The following is an 18,384-nucleotide window of genomic DNA, read 5'->3' as shown; positions in this document are numbered from 1 at the left end:
TATGAGAATGCCCCAGCCAACACCAGCTATTCTTATCATCTAGCATCATGGAGGGGGTACAATTTGATAGGTAAAAATAAATAGTATCTTGCTTTGTTTTGAATTTCTTTGCTTACCAGTGAAGTTTGCTTTTTCATTCTTGTAGGCTTGTTGACAATTTGAGTTTCTTTCCTTGGAGAATGTCTGTGCTTTTTCCTTTGCTCAGCTTTCTAGCGCAGCATCCTTGACCCAGAAGGTTGACTCTAGGAAAGACAGCCTCACCTGCTCTGCCATATCCTTTAAGGATGCTGTTGCCACTGGAATCCTGGGCTGGGAGGGGTCCGAAGCTCTTCCCAGGGCACTGTTCAGGGCCCTGTTGTCTTGTCCCTTCCGGGAGTGAGTGAGGTCCGGAGGCCATTGCCTGCTGGGAGGGTGGGGGTGCGGCAGAGCCTTTAGCTTGGAGCTGCCACTTGGTGAGCAGGGAAGAACAGCAGGAGCGAGGAGAAGGATAATTAGGAGGCGATGGTGTCTTGGGACCAGAAGGAGATGAGAGATTCCAGAAGGAGGAGGGGCAGCCTGGTGGGGCGGACAGGGATTCAGGCGCCTGAGCTCGTTGATGTGCTCTGAGAGGCAGCTGGAGGAGAGATGTGGACATTTAAGGACATAGTGCATGATGATGAAATGCGGTAAATGGTGTGGATTCAGGAATAAAGACAAAAGAGAGCAGGATGTCTACAGTCCCTTCCAACAGTCCTGGCCTTCATGGTGGCCCCGGGTGGCCCACCATGTCTCTGCTGTGGCCTCCTCAATCTCCTACATCTGCCCCGCTGTCCCCTCACACCAGGGCTCTGCTTCTAAGGAGCAGTTGGGACCATGGCCTTTTGCTGGACATTCTTCCCTGCTGCTCAGTGAAGTCCAGAGCTGGCTTCACACCCACATTACCAGCCTTCCGTCTGCCCCCACTCATCTCTCAGTGTCCTGCTCCGCCCCAGACACGTACTCCTGGGCTTCTACACGTGTCATTCCCTTGGCTTGAACACTTCTCCTTCCTCGTCTCTACTCTCCAAACCCTTTTCTTGTGCTAAAAGTAAAAGCCACCCTTAGATTGTGCTTGAATTCTATCTTACCAGCTGGGTGAACTGGGAAAGTGTTTAACCCTCAGAACCTCAGTTCATGTGTAAAACAGAAATATGACCATCTACTTCACAGGATTGCATTAAATAGCTGAGAGAAAATGTCTGGTACACTTTCCAGCATTCACTCACTCACTTCCTCCAGAAATGTTGTCTACTCTCACGGAGACTCTCAGAGAGGAGCACAGGCAGTCCGTGGGTGATTACATACAGTGTCACGGAGTACAGCTGTGACAGGGCTGGTACGGGAGTCTGAGAGACAGTAGTAAACACTGCCTCTCCCCACCCCTATCATTCATGGTGATTCAGTTAGGGACACGATTATAGACTGCCTGTATATGCTTCTCAGTGATTGACTTGCCAAAACAAACACAGTCTAATTCTATAACTTAAAAAGTCCCGTAAAATTTATAATGCCCCAATCTACAAAACTCCTTCTTAAAGAAGAAGGGAAAAAAAGAGCTAGACATTACTTTCTTTTTTTAAAATTTTTTGGTGAGGAAGATTCGCCCTGAGCGAACATCCGCTGCCCATCTTCCTCTTTTTGTAATGTGAGCCACCACCACAGCATGGCTACTGACAGATGAGTGGTGAAGGTCTGTGCCTGGGAACAGGTCTCAGGCCACCAAAGTGGAGCATGCCAAACTTAACCACTAGGCCACTGGGGCTTGCCCTGGACATTACTTTCTTTTTGAAGCCTTCCAAGAAAGGCAGAGAAGCAGTTCCCTCCCACCACCCCCATGTCGATTCCCACTCTCCCTTGAAAGGGGCCTCAACTACCCTCACATTGCATGGGGGGCAAGGAGCACCAGCGAGGGGTGGGGGCTCATTTGTCTTCAAACCCAGGGTCTGTGTTCCCGGAGGTAGCAAGTAAATTCTTGTGGAATGAAGGCCTGGATATGTGGGCTGCAGAGCCGAGAACTGGTTTCCCTGTGGGCACATGAAGGCAGGGAGGCTGAGGAATAGGGTTAACTCTGGGTGAGATATATTTCTAAAGAAGCATAGAGATTTGTCTAAATCTACCGCTATATGAATAACAATACAAGAAGTAAATCACAAACAACTGCCAGACCATTAATAAGTGACACATTGCTCTCTAGAAAAACTATGCTATTGCACAAAAGAGTCAAAGGTATAGATCACCATTGGAAATGTCCAAATATAGAGGTTTCCCTGGCACTTCCTATAGTCCTGAAAGGAAAACAGGGCTGAAGTATCATGCACTGACCAGTAATGCCAGGCAGGCAGGCAGGGATTGCCAATAAATATAATGAAAAGTTAAGAAACCACAGCATCATCTCTGATTCTTCTAACTAACAAATGCAGGGAGAAGCTTGACTACAAACAGTGGAGATACTGAGAATACATCATATAGCAGAGGTTCCTCTAAAAATTCGAAGAGTTATGGACCATCAGTGACACCCACTCCCAGGCGATCTCTTGTCTCCACAGCACGCTCGGCAGACTGGAGTTCCACAGTGTCGTCCACCACCTTCTATTTTACTAATAAGACAGGTCCTTCATCGCCTTCTGGCCCCGAGGCATCGACCACCACTCAGGGGGTTGGAGAAACACAGTCGCTCTTCACAAAAGACACGAGCCTCTACACAGATGTTTCTGATTCACCCACACCGACGGTTTCCCTCGCCTCGTCTTCTTCCACCGATGACGGAAAGACCACATCCCCTTCCAGGCCCGGCCAGCCATCTACCACCGCCACTGTCTTGGAACAGACAACCCAATCCCTCTCGGAGCCGTCCGCTGGCTACACAGGCACTCCTGTTTCCTCCAGTCCTACGCTGACTTCGGCCAGCGCCATTGCCAAGAACACTGACTTTTCTCCTTCCACAGGCGGGCCGAGTGAGCCCTCTCCCAGTCAAGGTGGTCCCGAACCCACGGCCACATCTCCTCCTCCAGGATCCACTTTCTACACCAGCACCTCAGGGGTGTCCACACTAACATCTCTAACCCACCCTTCTACCAGTACAGAGAGGGCCGGTCCTGCCTCCCCATCCAGCCCCAGTGAGCTGTCTCCCCCCACCGATGTGTCTGCAGAAAGCACCCCAACTCTCGCAGGGGGGTCAACGTTCTACACCACGGTCTCTGCTCCGTCTGAATCAACAGTTTCTTCCTCCGCCTCGCGTACGCCAGGCACTGGGACTTCCGCAGCCCCATCAAGCCCTGGAGGGGCACCCACCAGCCCAGCGGACACAGCACTGAGTGCCTCAGCTGCCACTCAGAAATCCACAGCCCACAGCACCATGTCTGAGTCTTCTCAGCCCAGAGATTCACCAGCAACCACCTCTGGTGTAGACAAGGGAAGCCTTGCGCCCACATCAGGTCCCAGCGACTCGTCTCCCACTGCTGCTGGTGGTGCATCGTCAGCCACACCCACTCCCGGGCGATCTCTTGTCTCCACAACACGCCCAGCAGACTTGAGTTCTGCAGTGTCCTCGGCCGCCTTCTATTCTACTGATAAGACAGGTCCTTCATCGCCTTCTGGCCCCGAGGCATCGACCACCACTCAGGGGGTTGGAGAAACACAGTCGTTCTTCACAAAAGACACGACCCTCTACACAGATGTTTCTGATTCACCCACACCGACGGTTTCCCTCGCCTCGTCTTCTTCCACCGATGACGGAAAGACCACGTCCCCTTCCAGGCCCGGCCAGCCATCTACCACCGCCACTGTCTTGGAACAGACAACCCAATCCCTCTCGGAGCCGTCCGCTGGCTACACAGGCACTCCTGTTTCCTCCAGTCCTACGCTGACTTCGGCCAGCGCCATTGCCAAGAACACTGACTTTTCTCCTTCCACAGGCGGGCCGAGTGAGCCCTCTCCCAGTCAAGGTGGTCCCGAACCCACGGCCACATCTCCTCCTCCAGGATCCACTTTCTACACCAGCACCTCAGGGGTGTCCACACTAACATCTCTAACCCACCCTTCTACCAGTACAGAGAGGGCCGGTCCTGCCTCCCCATCCAGCCCCAGTGAGCTGTCTCCCCCCACCGATGTGTCTGCAGAAAGCACCCCAACTCTCGCAGGGGGGTCAACGTTCTACACCACGGTCTCTGCTCCGTCTGAATCAACAGTTTCTTCCTCCGCCTCGCGTACGCCAGGCACTGGGACTTCCGCAGCCCCATCAAGCCCTGGAGGGGCACCCACCAGCCCAGCGGACACAGCACTGAGTGCCTCAGCTGCCACTCAGAAATCCACAGCCCACAGCACCATGTCTGAGTCTTCTCAGCCCAGAGATTCACCAGCAACCACCTCTGGTGTAGACAAGGGAAGCCTTGCGCCCACATCAGGTCCCAGCGACTCGTCTCCCACTGCTGCTGGTGGTGCATCGTCAGCCACACCCACTCCCGGGCGATCTCTTGTCTCCACAACACGCCCAGCAGACTTGAGTTCTGCAGTGTCCTCGGCCGCCTTCTATTCTACTGATAAGACAGGTCCTTCATCGCCTTCTGGCCCCGAGGCATCGACCACCACTCAGGGGGTTGGAGAAACACAGTCGTTCTTCACAAAAGACACGACCCTCTACACAGATGTTTCTGATTCACCCACACCGACGGTTTCCCTCGCCTCGTCTTCTTCCACCGATGACGGAAAGACCACGTCCCCTTCCAGGCCCGGCCAGCCATCTACCACCGCCACTGTCTTGGAACAGACAACCCAATCCCTCTCGGAGCCGTCCGCTGGCTACACAGGCACTCCTGTTTCCTCCAGTCCTACGCTGACTTCGGCCAGCGCCATTGCCAAGAACACTGACTTTTCTCCTTCCACAGGCGGGCCGAGTGAGCCCTCTCCCAGTCAAGGTGGTCCCGAACCCACGGCCACATCTCCTCCTCCAGGATCCACTTTCTACACCAGCACCTCAGGGGTGTCCACACTAACATCTTCAACCCACCCTTCTACCAGTACAGAGAGGGCCGGTCCTGCCTCCCCATCCAGCCCCAGTGAGCTGTCTCCCCCCACCGATGTGTCTGCAGAAAGCACCCCAACTCTCGCAGGGGGGTCAACGGTCTACACCACGGTCTCTGCTCCGTCTGAATCAACAGTTTCTTCCTCCGCCTTGCGTACGCCAGGCACTGGGACTTCTGCAGCCCCATCAAGCCCTGGAGGGGCATCCACCAGCCCAGCGGACACAGCACTGAGTGCCTCAGCTGCCACTCAGAAATCCACAGCCCACAGCACCATGTCTGAGTCTTCTCAGCCCACAGACTCACCAGCAACCACCTCTGGTGTAGACAAGGGAAGCCTTGCGCCCACATCAGGTCCCAGCGACTCATCTCCCTCTGCTGCTGGTGGTGCATTGTCAGCCACACCCACTCCCGGGCGATCTCTTGTCTCCACAACAGGCCCGGCGGACTTGAGTTCCGCAGTGTCCTCGGCCGCCTTCTATTCTACTGATAAGACAGGTCCTTCATCGCCTTCTGGCCCCGAGGCATCGACCACCACTCAGGGGGTTGGAGAAACACAGTCGCTCTTCACAAATGACACGACCGTCTACTCAGATGTTTCTGATTCACCCACACCGACGGTTTCCCTTGCCTCGTCTTCTTCCAGCGATGACGGAAAGACCACGTCCCCTTCCAGGCCCGGCCAGCCGTCTACCACCCCCTCTTTCTCAGAACAGACAACCCAATCCCTCTCGGAGCCGTCCGCTGGCTACACAGGCACTCCTGTTTCTGCCAGTCCTACGCTGATTTCGGCCAGCGCCATTACCAAGAACACTGGCCTTTCTCCTTCCACAGGCGGGCCGAGTGAGCCCTCTCCCAGTCAAGGTGGTCCTGAACTCACGGCCACATCTCCTCCTCCAGGATCCACTTTCTACACCAGCACCTCAGGGGTGTCCACACTCACATCTCCAACCCACCCTTCTACCAGTACAGAGAGGGCCGGTCCTGCCTCCCCATCCAGCCCCAGTGAGCTGTCTCCTCCCACCGATGTGTCTGCAGAAAGCACCCCAACTCTCGCAGGGGGGTCAACGGTCTACACCACGGTCTCTGCTCCGTCTGAATCAACAGTGTCTTCCTCCGCCTCGCGTACCACAGGGACTGGGACTTCTGCAGCCCCATCAAGCCCTGGAGGGGCATCCACCAGCCCAGCGGACACAGCACTGAGTGCCTCGGCTGCCACTCAGAAATCCAGAGCCCACAGCACCATGTCTGAGTCTTCTCAGCCCACAGACTCACCAGCAACCACCTCTGGTGTAGAGAAGGGAAGCCTTGTGCCCACATCAGGTCCCAGCGACTCGTCTCCCACTGCTGCTGGTGGTGCATCGTCAGCCACACCCACTCCCGGGCGATCTCTTGTCTCCACAACACGCCCGGCAGACTTGAGTTCTGCAGTGTCCTCGGCCGCCTTCTATTCTACTGATAAGACAGGTCCTTCATCGCCTTCTGGCCCCGAGGCATCGACCACCACTCAGGGGGTTGGAGAAACACAGTCGCTCTTCACAAAAGACACGACCCTCTACACAGATGTTTCTGATTCACCCACACCGACGGTTTCCCTCGCCTCGTCTTCTTCCACCGATGACGGAAAGACCACGTCCCCTTCCAGGCCCGGCCAGCCATCTACCACCGCCACTGTCTTGGAACAGACAACCCAATCCCTCTCGGAGCCGTCCGCTGGCTACACAGGCACTCCTGTTTCCTCCAGTCCTACGCTGACTTCGGCCAGCGCCATTGCCAAGAACACTGACTTTTCTCCTTCCACAGGCGGGCCGAGTGAGCCCTCTCCCAGTCAAGGTGGTCCCGAACCCACGGCCACATCTCCTCCTCCAGGATCCACTTTCTACACCAGCACCTCAGGGGTGTCCACACTAACATCTCCAACCCACCCTTCTACCAGTACAGAGAGGGCCGGTCCTGCCTCCCCATCCAGCCCCAGTGAGCTGTCTCCCCCCACCGATGTGTCTGCAGAAAGCACCCCAACTCTCGCAGGGGGGTCAACGTTCTACACCACGGTCTCTGCTCCGTCTGAATCAACAGTTTCTTCCTCCGCCTCGCGTACGCCAGGCACTGGGACTTCTGCAGCCCCATCAAGCCCTGGAGGGGCATCCACCAGCCCAGCGGACACAGCACTGAGTGCCTCAGCTGCCACTCAGAAATCCACAGCCCACAGCACCATCTCTGAGTCTTCTCAGCCCAGAGATTCACCAGCAACCACCTCTGGTGTAGACAAGGGAAGCCTTGCGCCCACATCAGGTCCCAGCGACTCGTCTCCCACTGCTGCTGGTGGTGCATCGTCAGCCACACCCACTCCCGGGCGATCTCTTGTCTCCACAACACGCCCAGCAGACTTGAGTTCTGCAGTGTCCTCGGCCGCCTTCTATTCTACTGATAAGACAGGTCCTTCATCGCCTTCTGGCCCCGAGGCATCGATCACCACTCAGGGGGTTGGAGAAACACAGTCGTTCTTCACAAAAGACACGACCCTCTACACAGATGTTTCTGATTCACCCACACCGACGGTTTCCCTCGCCTCGTCTTCTTCCACCGATGACGGAAAGACCACGTCCCCTTCCAGGCCCGGCCAGCCATCTACCACCGCCACTGTCTTGGAACAGACAACCCAATCCCTCTCGGAGCCGTCCGCTGGCTACACAGGCACTCCTGTTTCCTCCAGTCCTACGCTGACTTCGGCCAGCGCCATTGCCAAGAACACTGACTTTTCTCCTTCCACAGGCGGGCCGAGTGAGCCCTCTCCCAGTCAAGGTGGTCCCGAACCCACGGCCACATCTCCTCCTCCAGGATCCACTTTCTACACCAGCACCTCAGGGGTGTCCACACTAACATCTCTAACCCACCCTTCTACCAGTACAGAGAGGGCCGGTCCTGCCTCCCCATCCAGCCCCAGTGAGCTGTCTCCCCCCACCGATGTGTCTGCAGAAAGCACCCCAACTCTCGCAGGGGGGTCAACGTTCTACACCACGGTCTCTGCTCCGTCTGAATCAACAGTTTCTTCCTCCGCCTCGCGTACGCCAGGCACTGGGACTTCCGCAGCCCCATCAAGCCCTGGAGGGGCACCCACCAGCCCAGCGGACACAGCACTGAGTGCCTCAGCTGCCACTCAGAAATCCACAGCCCACAGCACCATGTCTGAGTCTTCTCAGCCCAGAGATTCACCAGCAACCACCTCTGGTGTAGACAAGGGAAGCCTTGCGCCCACATCAGGTCCCAGCGACTCGTCTCCCACTGCTGCTGGTGGTGCATCGTCAGCCACACCCACTCCCGGGCGATCTCTTGTCTCCACAACACGCCCAGCAGACTTGAGTTCTGCAGTGTCCTCGGCCGCCTTCTATTCTACTGATAAGACAGGTCCTTCATCGCCTTCTGGCCCCGAGGCATCGACCACCACTCAGGGGGTTGGAGAAACACAGTCGTTCTTCACAAAAGACACGACCCTCTACACAGATGTTTCTGATTCACCCACACCGACGGTTTCCCTCGCCTCGTCTTCTTCCACCGATGACGGAAAGACCACGTCCCCTTCCAGGCCCGGCCAGCCATCTACCACCGCCACTGTCTTGGAACAGACAACCCAATCCCTCTCGGAGCCGTCCGCTGGCTACACAGGCACTCCTGTTTCCTCCAGTCCTACGCTGACTTCGGCCAGCGCCATTGCCAAGAACACTGACTTTTCTCCTTCCACAGGCGGGCCGAGTGAGCCCTCTCCCAGTCAAGGTGGTCCCGAACCCACGGCCACATCTCCTCCTCCAGGATCCACTTTCTACACCAGCACCTCAGGGGTGTCCACACTAACATCTTCAACCCACCCTTCTACCAGTACAGAGAGGGCCGGTCCTGCCTCCCCATCCAGCCCCAGTGAGCTGTCTCCCCCCACCGATGTGTCTGCAGAAAGCACCCCAACTCTCGCAGGGGGGTCAACGGTCTACACCACGGTCTCTGCTCCGTCTGAATCAACAGTTTCTTCCTCCGCCTTGCGTACGCCAGGCACTGGGACTTCTGCAGCCCCATCAAGCCCTGGAGGGGCATCCACCAGCCCAGCGGACACAGCACTGAGTGCCTCAGCTGCCACTCAGAAATCCACAGCCCACAGCACCATGTCTGAGTCTTCTCAGCCCACAGACTCACCAGCAACCACCTCTGGTGTAGACAAGGGAAGCCTTGCGCCCACATCAGGTCCCAGCGACTCATCTCCCTCTGCTGCTGGTGGTGCATTGTCAGCCACACCCACTCCCGGGCGATCTCTTGTCTCCACAACAGGCCCGGCGGACTTGAGTTCCGCAGTGTCCTCGGCCGCCTTCTATTCTACTGATAAGACAGGTCCTTCATCGCCTTCTGGCCCCGAGGCATCGACCACCACTCAGGGGGTTGGAGAAACACAGTCGCTCTTCACAAATGACACGACCGTCTACTCAGATGTTTCTGATTCACCCACACCGACGGTTTCCCTCGCCTCGTCTTCTTCCACCGATGACGGAAAGACCACGTCCCCTTCCAGGCCCGGCCAGCCATCTACCACCGCCACTGTCTTGGAACAGACAACCCAATCCCTCTCGGAGCCGTCCGCTGGCTACACAGGCACTCCTGTTTCCTCCAGTCCTACGCTGACTTCGGCCAGCGCCATTGCCAAGAACACTGACTTTTCTCCTTCCACAGGCGGGCCGAGTGAGCCCTCTCCCAGTCAAGGTGGTCCTGAACTCACGGCCACATCTCCTCCTCCAGGATCCACTTTCTACACCAGCACCTCAGGGGTGTCCACACTCACATCTCCAACCCACCCTTCTACCAGTACAGAGAGGGCCGGTCCTGCCTCCCCATCCAGCCCCAGTGAGCTGTCTCCTCCCACCGATGTGTCTGCAGAAAGCACCCCAACTCTCGCAGGGGGGTCAACGGTCTACACCACGGTCTCTGCTCCGTCTGAATCAACAGTGTCTTCCTCCGCCTCGCGTACCACAGGGACTGGGACTTCTGCAGCCCCATCAAGCCCTGGAGGGGCATCCACCAGCCCAGCGGACACAGCACTGAGTGCCTCGGCTGCCACTCAGAAATCCAGAGCCCACAGCACCATGTCTGAGTCTTCTCAGCCCACAGACTCACCAGCAACCACCTCTGGTGTAGAGAAGGGAAGCCTTGTGCCCACATCAGGTCCCAGCGACTCGTCTCCCACTGCTGCTGGTGGTGCATCGTCAGCCACACCCACTCCCGGGCGATCTCTTGTCTCCACAACACGCCCGGCAGACTTGAGTTCTGCAGTGTCCTCGGCCGCCTTCTATTCTACTGATAAGACAGGTCCTTCATCGCCTTCTGGCCCCGAGGCATCGACCACCACTCAGGGGGTTGGAGAAACACAGTCGCTCTTCACAAAAGACACGACCCTCTACACAGATGTTTCTGATTCACCCACACCGACGGTTTCCCTCGCCTCGTCTTCTTCCACCGATGACGGAAAGACCACGTCCCCTTCCAGGCCCGGCCAGCCATCTACCACCGCCACTGTCTTGGAACAGACAACCCAATCCCTCTCGGAGCCGTCCGCTGGCTACACAGGCACTCCTGTTTCCTCCAGTCCTACGCTGACTTCGGCCAGCGCCATTGCCAAGAACACTGACTTTTCTCCTTCCACAGGCGGGCCGAGTGAGCCCTCTCCCAGTCAAGGTGGTCCCGAACCCACGGCCACATCTCCTCCTCCAGGATCCACTTTCTACACCAGCACCTCAGGGGTGTCCACACTAACATCTCCAACCCACCCTTCTACCAGTACAGAGAGGGCCGGTCCTGCCTCCCCATCCAGCCCCAGTGAGCTGTCTCCCCCCACCGATGTGTCTGCAGAAAGCACCCCAACTCTCGCAGGGGGGTCAACGTTCTACACCACGGTCTCTGCTCCGTCTGAATCAACAGTTTCTTCCTCCGCCTCGCGTACGCCAGGCACTGGGACTTCTGCAGCCCCATCAAGCCCTGGAGGGGCATCCACCAGCCCAGCGGACACAGCACTGAGTGCCTCAGCTGCCACTCAGAAATCCACAGCCCACAGCACCATCTCTGAGTCTTCTCAGCCCAGAGATTCACCAGCAACCACCTCTGGTGTAGACAAGGGAAGCCTTGCGCCCACATCAGGTCCCAGCGACTCGTCTCCCACTGCTGCTGGTGGTGCATCGTCAGCCACACCCACTCCCGGGCGATCTCTTGTCTCCACAACACGCCCAGCAGACTTGAGTTCTGCAGTGTCCTCGGCCGCCTTCTATTCTACTGATAAGACAGGTCCTTCATCGCCTTCTGGCCCCGAGGCATCGATCACCACTCAGGGGGTTGGAGAAACACAGTCGTTCTTCACAAAAGACACGACCCTCTACACAGATGTTTCTGATTCACCCACACCGACGGTTTCCCTCGCCTCGTCTTCTTCCACCGATGACGGAAAGACCACGTCCCCTTCCAGGCCCGGCCAGCCATCTACCACCGCCACTGTCTTGGAACAGACAACCCAATCCCTCTCGGAGCCGTCCGCTGGCTACACAGGCACTCCTGTTTCCTCCAGTCCTACGCTGACTTCGGCCAGCGCCATTGCCAAGAACACTGACTTTTCTCCTTCCACAGGCGGGCCGAGTGAGCCCTCTCCCAGTCAAGGTGGTCCCGAACCCACGGCCACATCTCCTCCTCCAGGATCCACTTTCTACACCAGCACCTCAGGGGTGTCCACACTAACATCTCTAACCCACCCTTCTACCAGTACAGAGAGGGCCGGTCCTGCCTCCCCATCCAGCCCCAGTGAGCTGTCTCCCCCCACCGATGTGTCTGCAGAAAGCACCCCAACTCTCGCAGGGGGGTCAACGTTCTACACCACGGTCTCTGCTCCGTCTGAATCAACAGTTTCTTCCTCCGCCTCGCGTACGCCAGGCACTGGGACTTCCGCAGCCCCATCAAGCCCTGGAGGGGCACCCACCAGCCCAGCGGACACAGCACTGAGTGCCTCAGCTGCCACTCAGAAATCCACAGCCCACAGCACCATGTCTGAGTCTTCTCAGCCCAGAGATTCACCAGCAACCACCTCTGGTGTAGACAAGGGAAGCCTTGCGCCCACATCAGGTCCCAGCGACTCGTCTCCCACTGCTGCTGGTGGTGCATCGTCAGCCACACCCACTCCCGGGCGATCTCTTGTCTCCACAACACGCCCAGCAGACTTGAGTTCTGCAGTGTCCTCGGCCGCCTTCTATTCTACTGATAAGACAGGTCCTTCATCGCCTTCTGGCCCCGAGGCATCGACCACCACTCAGGGGGTTGGAGAAACACAGTCGTTCTTCACAAAAGACACGACCCTCTACACAGATGTTTCTGATTCACCCACACCGACGGTTTCCCTCGCCTCGTCTTCTTCCACCGATGACGGAAAGACCACGTCCCCTTCCAGGCCCGGCCAGCCATCTACCACCGCCACTGTCTTGGAACAGACAACCCAATCCCTCTCGGAGCCGTCCGCTGGCTACACAGGCACTCCTGTTTCCTCCAGTCCTACGCTGACTTCGGCCAGCGCCATTGCCAAGAACACTGACTTTTCTCCTTCCACAGGCGGGCCGAGTGAGCCCTCTCCCAGTCAAGGTGGTCCCGAACCCACGGCCACATCTCCTCCTCCAGGATCCACTTTCTACACCAGCACCTCAGGGGTGTCCACACTAACATCTTCAACCCACCCTTCTACCAGTACAGAGAGGGCCGGTCCTGCCTCCCCATCCAGCCCCAGTGAGCTGTCTCCCCCCACCGATGTGTCTGCAGAAAGCACCCCAACTCTCGCAGGGGGGTCAACGGTCTACACCACGGTCTCTGCTCCGTCTGAATCAACAGTTTCTTCCTCCGCCTTGCGTACGCCAGGCACTGGGACTTCTGCAGCCCCATCAAGCCCTGGAGGGGCATCCACCAGCCCAGCGGACACAGCACTGAGTGCCTCAGCTGCCACTCAGAAATCCACAGCCCACAGCACCATGTCTGAGTCTTCTCAGCCCACAGACTCACCAGCAACCACCTCTGGTGTAGACAAGGGAAGCCTTGCGCCCACATCAGGTCCCAGCGACTCATCTCCCTCTGCTGCTGGTGGTGCATTGTCAGCCACACCCACTCCCGGGCGATCTCTTGTCTCCACAACAGGCCCGGCGGACTTGAGTTCCGCAGTGTCCTCGGCCGCCTTCTATTCTACTGATAAGACAGGTCCTTCATCGCCTTCTGGCCCCGAGGCATCGACCACCACTCAGGGGGTTGGAGAAACACAGTCGCTCTTCACAAATGACACGACCGTCTACTCAGATGTTTCTGATTCACCCACACCGACGGTTTCCCTCGCCTCGTCTTCTTCCACCGATGACGGAAAGACCACGTCCCCTTCCAGGCCCGGCCAGCCATCTACCACCGCCACTGTCTTGGAACAGACAACCCAATCCCTCTCGGAGCCGTCCGCTGGCTACACAGGCACTCCTGTTTCCTCCAGTCCTACGCTGACTTCGGCCAGCGCCATTGCCAAGAACACTGACTTTTCTCCTTCCACAGGCGGGCCGAGTGAGCCCTCTCCCAGTCAAGGTGGTCCCGAACCCACGGCCACATCTCCTCCTCCAGGATCCACTTTCTACACCAGCACCTCAGGGGTGTCCACACTAACATCTTCAACCCGCCCTTCTACCAGTACAGAGAGGGCCGGTCCTGCCTCCCCATCCAGCCCCAGTGAGCTGTCTCCCCCCACCGATGTGTCTGCAGAAAGCACCCCAACTCTCGCAGGGGGGTCAACGGTCTACACCACGGTCTCTGCTCCGTCTGAATCAACAGTTTCTTCCTCCGCCTTGCGTACGCCAGGCACTGGGACTTCTGCAGCCCCATCAAGCCCTGGAGGGGCATCCACCAGCCCAGCGGACACAGCACTGAGTGCCTCAGCTGCCACTCAGAAATCCACAGCCCACAGCACCATGTCTGAGTCTTCTCAGCCCACAGACTCACCAGCAACCACCTCTGGTGTAGACAAGGGAAGCCTTGCGCCCACATCAGGTCCCAGCGACTCATCTCCCTCTGCTGCTGGTGGTGCATTGTCAGCCACACCCACTCCCGGGCGATCTCTTGTCTCCACAACAGGCCCGGCGGACTTGAGTTCCGCAGTGTCCTCGGCCGCCTTCTATTCTACTGATAAGACAGGTCCTTCATCGCCTTCTGGCCCCGAGGCATCGACCACCACTCAGGGGGTTGGAGAAACACAGTCGCTCTTCACAAATGACACGACCGTCTACTCAGATGTTTCTGATTCACCCACACCGACGGTTTCCCTTGCCTCGTCTTCTTCCAGCGATGACGGAAAGACCACGTCCCCTTCCAGGCCCGGCCAGCCGTCTACCACCCCCTCTTTCTCAGAACAGACAACCCAATCCCTCTCGGAGCCGTCCGCTGGCTACACAGGCACTCCTGTTTCTGCCAGTCCTACGCTGATTTCGGCCAGCGCCATTACCAAGAACACTGGCCTTTCTCCTTCCACAGGCGGGCCGAGTGAGCCCTCTCCCAGTCAAGGTGGTCCTGAACTCACGGCCACATCTCCTCCTCCAGGATCCACTTTCTACACCAGCACCTCAGGGGTGTCCACACTCACATCTCCAACCCACCCTTCTACCAGTACAGAGAGGGCCGGTCCTGCCTCCCCATCCAGCCCCAGTGAGCTGTCTCCTCCCACCGATGTGTCTGCAGAAAGCACCCCAACTCTCGCAGGGGGGTCAACGGTCTACACCACGGTCTCTGCTCCGTCTGAATCAACAGTGTCTTCCTCCGCCTCGCGTACCACAGGGACTGGGACTTCTGCAGCCCCATCAAGCCCTGGAGGGGCATCCACCAGCCCAGCGGACACAGCACTGAGTGCCTCGGCTGCCACTCAGAAATCCAGAGCCCACAGCACCATGTCTGAGTCTTCTCAGCCCACAGACTCACCAGCAACCACCTCTGGTGTAGAGAAGGGAAGCCTTGTGCCCACATCAGGTCCCAGCGACTCGTCTCCCACTGCTGCTGGTGGTGCATCGTCAGCCACACCCACTCCCGGGCGATCTCTTGTCTCCACAACACGCCCGGCAGACTTGAGTTCTGCAGTGTCCTCGGCCGCCTTCTATTCTACTGATAAGACAGGTCCTTCATCGCCTTCTGGCCCCGAGGCATCGACCACCACTCAGGGGGTTGGAGAAACACAGTCGCTCTTCACAAAAGACACGACCCTCTACACAGATGTTTCTGATTCACCCACACCGACGGTTTCCCTCGCCTCGTCTTCTTCCACCGATGACGGAAAGACCACATCCCCTTCCAGGCCCGGCCAGCCATCTACCACCGCCACTGTCTTGGAACAGACAACCCAATCCCTCTCGGAGCCGTCCGCTGGCTACACAGGCACTCCTGTTTCCTCCAGTCCTACGCTGACTTCGGCCAGCGCCATTGCCAAGAACACTGACTTTTCTCCTTCCACAGGCGGGCCGAGTGAGCCCTCTCCCAGTCAAGGTGGTCCCGAACCCACGGCCACATCTCCTCCTCCAGGATCCACTTTCTACACCAGCACCTCAGGGGTGTCCACACTAACATCTCCAACCCACCCTTCTACCAGTACAGAGAGGGCCGGTCCTGCCTCCCCATTCAGCCCCAGTGAGCTGTCTCCCCCCACCGATGTGTCTGCAGAAAGCACCCCAACTCTCGCAGGGGGGTCAACGTTCTACACCACGGTCTCTGCTCCGTCTGAATCAACAGTTTCTTCCTCCGCCTCGCGTACGCCAGGCACTGGGACTTCTGCAGCCCCATCAAGCCCTGGAGGGGCATCCACCAGCCCAGCGGACACAGCACTGAGTGCCTCAGCTGCCACTCAGAAATCCACAGCCCACAGCACCATGTCTGAGTCTTCTCAGCCCAGAGATTCACCAGCAACCACCTCTGGTGTAGACAAGGGAAGCCTTGTGCCCACATCAGGTCCCAGCGACTCATCTCCCTCTGCTGCTGGTGGTGCATTGTCAGCCACACCCACTCCCGGGCGATCTCTTGTCTCCACAACAGGCCCGGCGGACTTGAGTTCCGCAGTGTCCTCGGCCGCCTTCTACTCTACTGATAAGACAGGTCCTTCATCGCCTTCTGGCCCCGAGGCATCGACCACCACTCAGGGGGTTGGAGAAACACAGTCGCTCTTCACAAATGACACGACCGTCTACTCAGATGTTTCTGATTCACCCACACCGACGGTTTCCCTCACCTCGTCTTCTTCCAGCGATGACGGAAAGACCACGTCCCCTTCCAGGCCCCGCCAGCCGTCTACCACCCCCTCTTTCTCGGAACAGACAACCCAATCCCTCTCGGAGCCGTCCGCTGGCTACACAGGCACTCCTGTTTCTGCCAGTCCTACGCTGATTTCGGCCAGCGCCATTGCCAAGAACACTGGCCTTTCTCCTTCCACAGGCGGGCCGAGTGAGCCCTCTCCCAGTCAAGGTGGTCCTGAACTCACGGCCACATCTCCTCCTCCAGGATCCACTTTCTACACCAGCACCCCGGGGGTGTCCACACCCAAATCTCCAACCCACCCTTCCACCACTACAGAGAAGGCCGGTCGTGCCTCCCCATCCAGCCCCAGTGAGCTGTCTCCCCATGCCCAGGTATCTGCACAAAGCACCCCAACACTCGCAGTGGCGTCAACTCTATACAGCACAGTCTCTGCTCCATCTGAATCAACAGTTTCTTCCTCTGCCTCGCGTACTACAGGCACTGGGACTTCTGCAGCCCCATCAAGCCCTGGAGGGGCATCCACCAGCCCAGCGGACACAGCACTGAGTGCCTCAGCTGCCACTCAGAAATCCACAGCCCACAGCACCATCTCTGAGTCTTCTCAGCCCACAGACTCACCAGCAACCACCTCTGGTGTAGAGAAGGGAAGCCTTGCGCCCACATCAGGTCCCAGCGACTCGTCTCCCACTGCTGCTGGTGGTGCTTCGTCAGCCTCACCCACTCCCGGGCGATCTCTTGTCTCCACAACAGGCCCGGCGGACTTGAGTTCTGCAGTGTCCTCGGCCGCCTTCTATTCTACTGATAAGACAGGTCCTTCATCGCCTTCTGGCCCCGAGGCATCGACCACCACACAGTGGGTTGGAGAAACACAATCGCTCTTCACAAAAAACATCTTCACAGATGTTTCTGATTTGCCCACACTGACGGTTTCCCTCACCTCGTCTTCTTCCAGCGATGATGGAATGACCGTGTCTCCTTCTAGGCCTGGCCAGCTCTCTACCACCCTCTCTTTCTCGGAACAGACAACCCAATCCCTCTCAGAGCCGTCCGCTGGCTACACAGGCACTCCTGTTTCTGCCAGTCCTACGCTGACTTCGGCCAGCGCCATTGCCAAGAACACTGGCTTTTCTCCTTCCATAGGCGAGCCGAGTGAGTCCTCTCCCAGTCAAGGTGGTCCCGAACCCACGGCCACTTCTCCTCCTCCAGGATCCACTTTCTACACCATCACCTTGGGGGTGTCTGCATCCACATCTCCTAACCACCTTTACACCAGTACCGAAAGTGCTGGTCCTGCCTCCCCATCCAGCCCTACTGCCCTCTCTACCCCGTCTCTTGCCTCTGAAGTCACCACTGGAAGTCTCACCACTCCTATTTCCATGCCTTCTTCCTCAGAGAGACCTAGTGCTTCCCCACCATCAGCTGTGACCTCTTTTTCCACAACTAGAGTCACCTTTCGACCAACATCCCCCTACCTCGATGGAGGATCTACAATATTCCAAATCAGCTCAGATTCACCAAACACAGCAATTTCATCTGACAGCTCAGGATCCTCCTTCCCTGGCCCTTCATCCTCAGCGTCACGTATCCCTGGCCTCTCCTCCCCGTCTTTCTCTGACTTTTCTTCGGCCATTGGAACTTCTGATATTTCTCCTCCTCTCTCCTACACTGCACCTGGGTCTACCCACTCTCCGTTGACAGAGCTCAGTCCGGTTTCAACTCTCTGTCCCCCATCCACTAGCACCCGTACAACCGTGACGACGACCCACTCTGCACCTACAACAGCAAGTAAGTCTCCTTGTATGTCACTCTATGGGCCTCTGCTCTCAATCTTCCCTCATCAGCTAATCAGTTTTGACGTCTTGTGCTCTTGTTCCACCCTTTCAGCACCTTCTTGTTGCCAAGGCACCTCATCCATGCAGATGGATGTTGTTCTATTTTAATTTATAGGACTCTTGTTATCTTTCCTCATCCTCTTTTATCTCTTCTTCCTTCTTCCCCATTGTCCCCCTTCCTTTCCCCAGTATCTTCTGGG

The 18,384-nt window shown here is 57.4% G+C and overlaps 1 protein-coding gene across 1 annotated transcript in view; it reads left to right on the top strand.

The window, feature by feature from the left end:
* Positions 1-18,384, top strand: part of LOC131422896 (mucin-19-like) — a 32,272-nt gene that overhangs the window by 5,287 nt on the left and 8,601 nt on the right. Inside the window, exon 4 of the mRNA XM_058570530.1 lies at positions 2,565-18,137. Within this exon, the coding sequence (XP_058426513.1) occupies positions 2,565-18,137 (15,573 nt within the window). The remainder of the gene's footprint in view (positions 1-2,564; positions 18,138-18,384) is intronic.

This window comes from Diceros bicornis, chromosome 26, assembly GCF_020826845.1.
Source record: "Diceros bicornis minor isolate mBicDic1 chromosome 26, mDicBic1.mat.cur, whole genome shotgun sequence".
NCBI classification, from domain to species: Eukaryota; Metazoa; Chordata; class Mammalia; order Perissodactyla; family Rhinocerotidae; genus Diceros; species Diceros bicornis.
The sequence above is the reverse complement of the archived record's forward strand: the minus strand, read 5'-3'. Positions and strand labels throughout refer to the sequence as shown.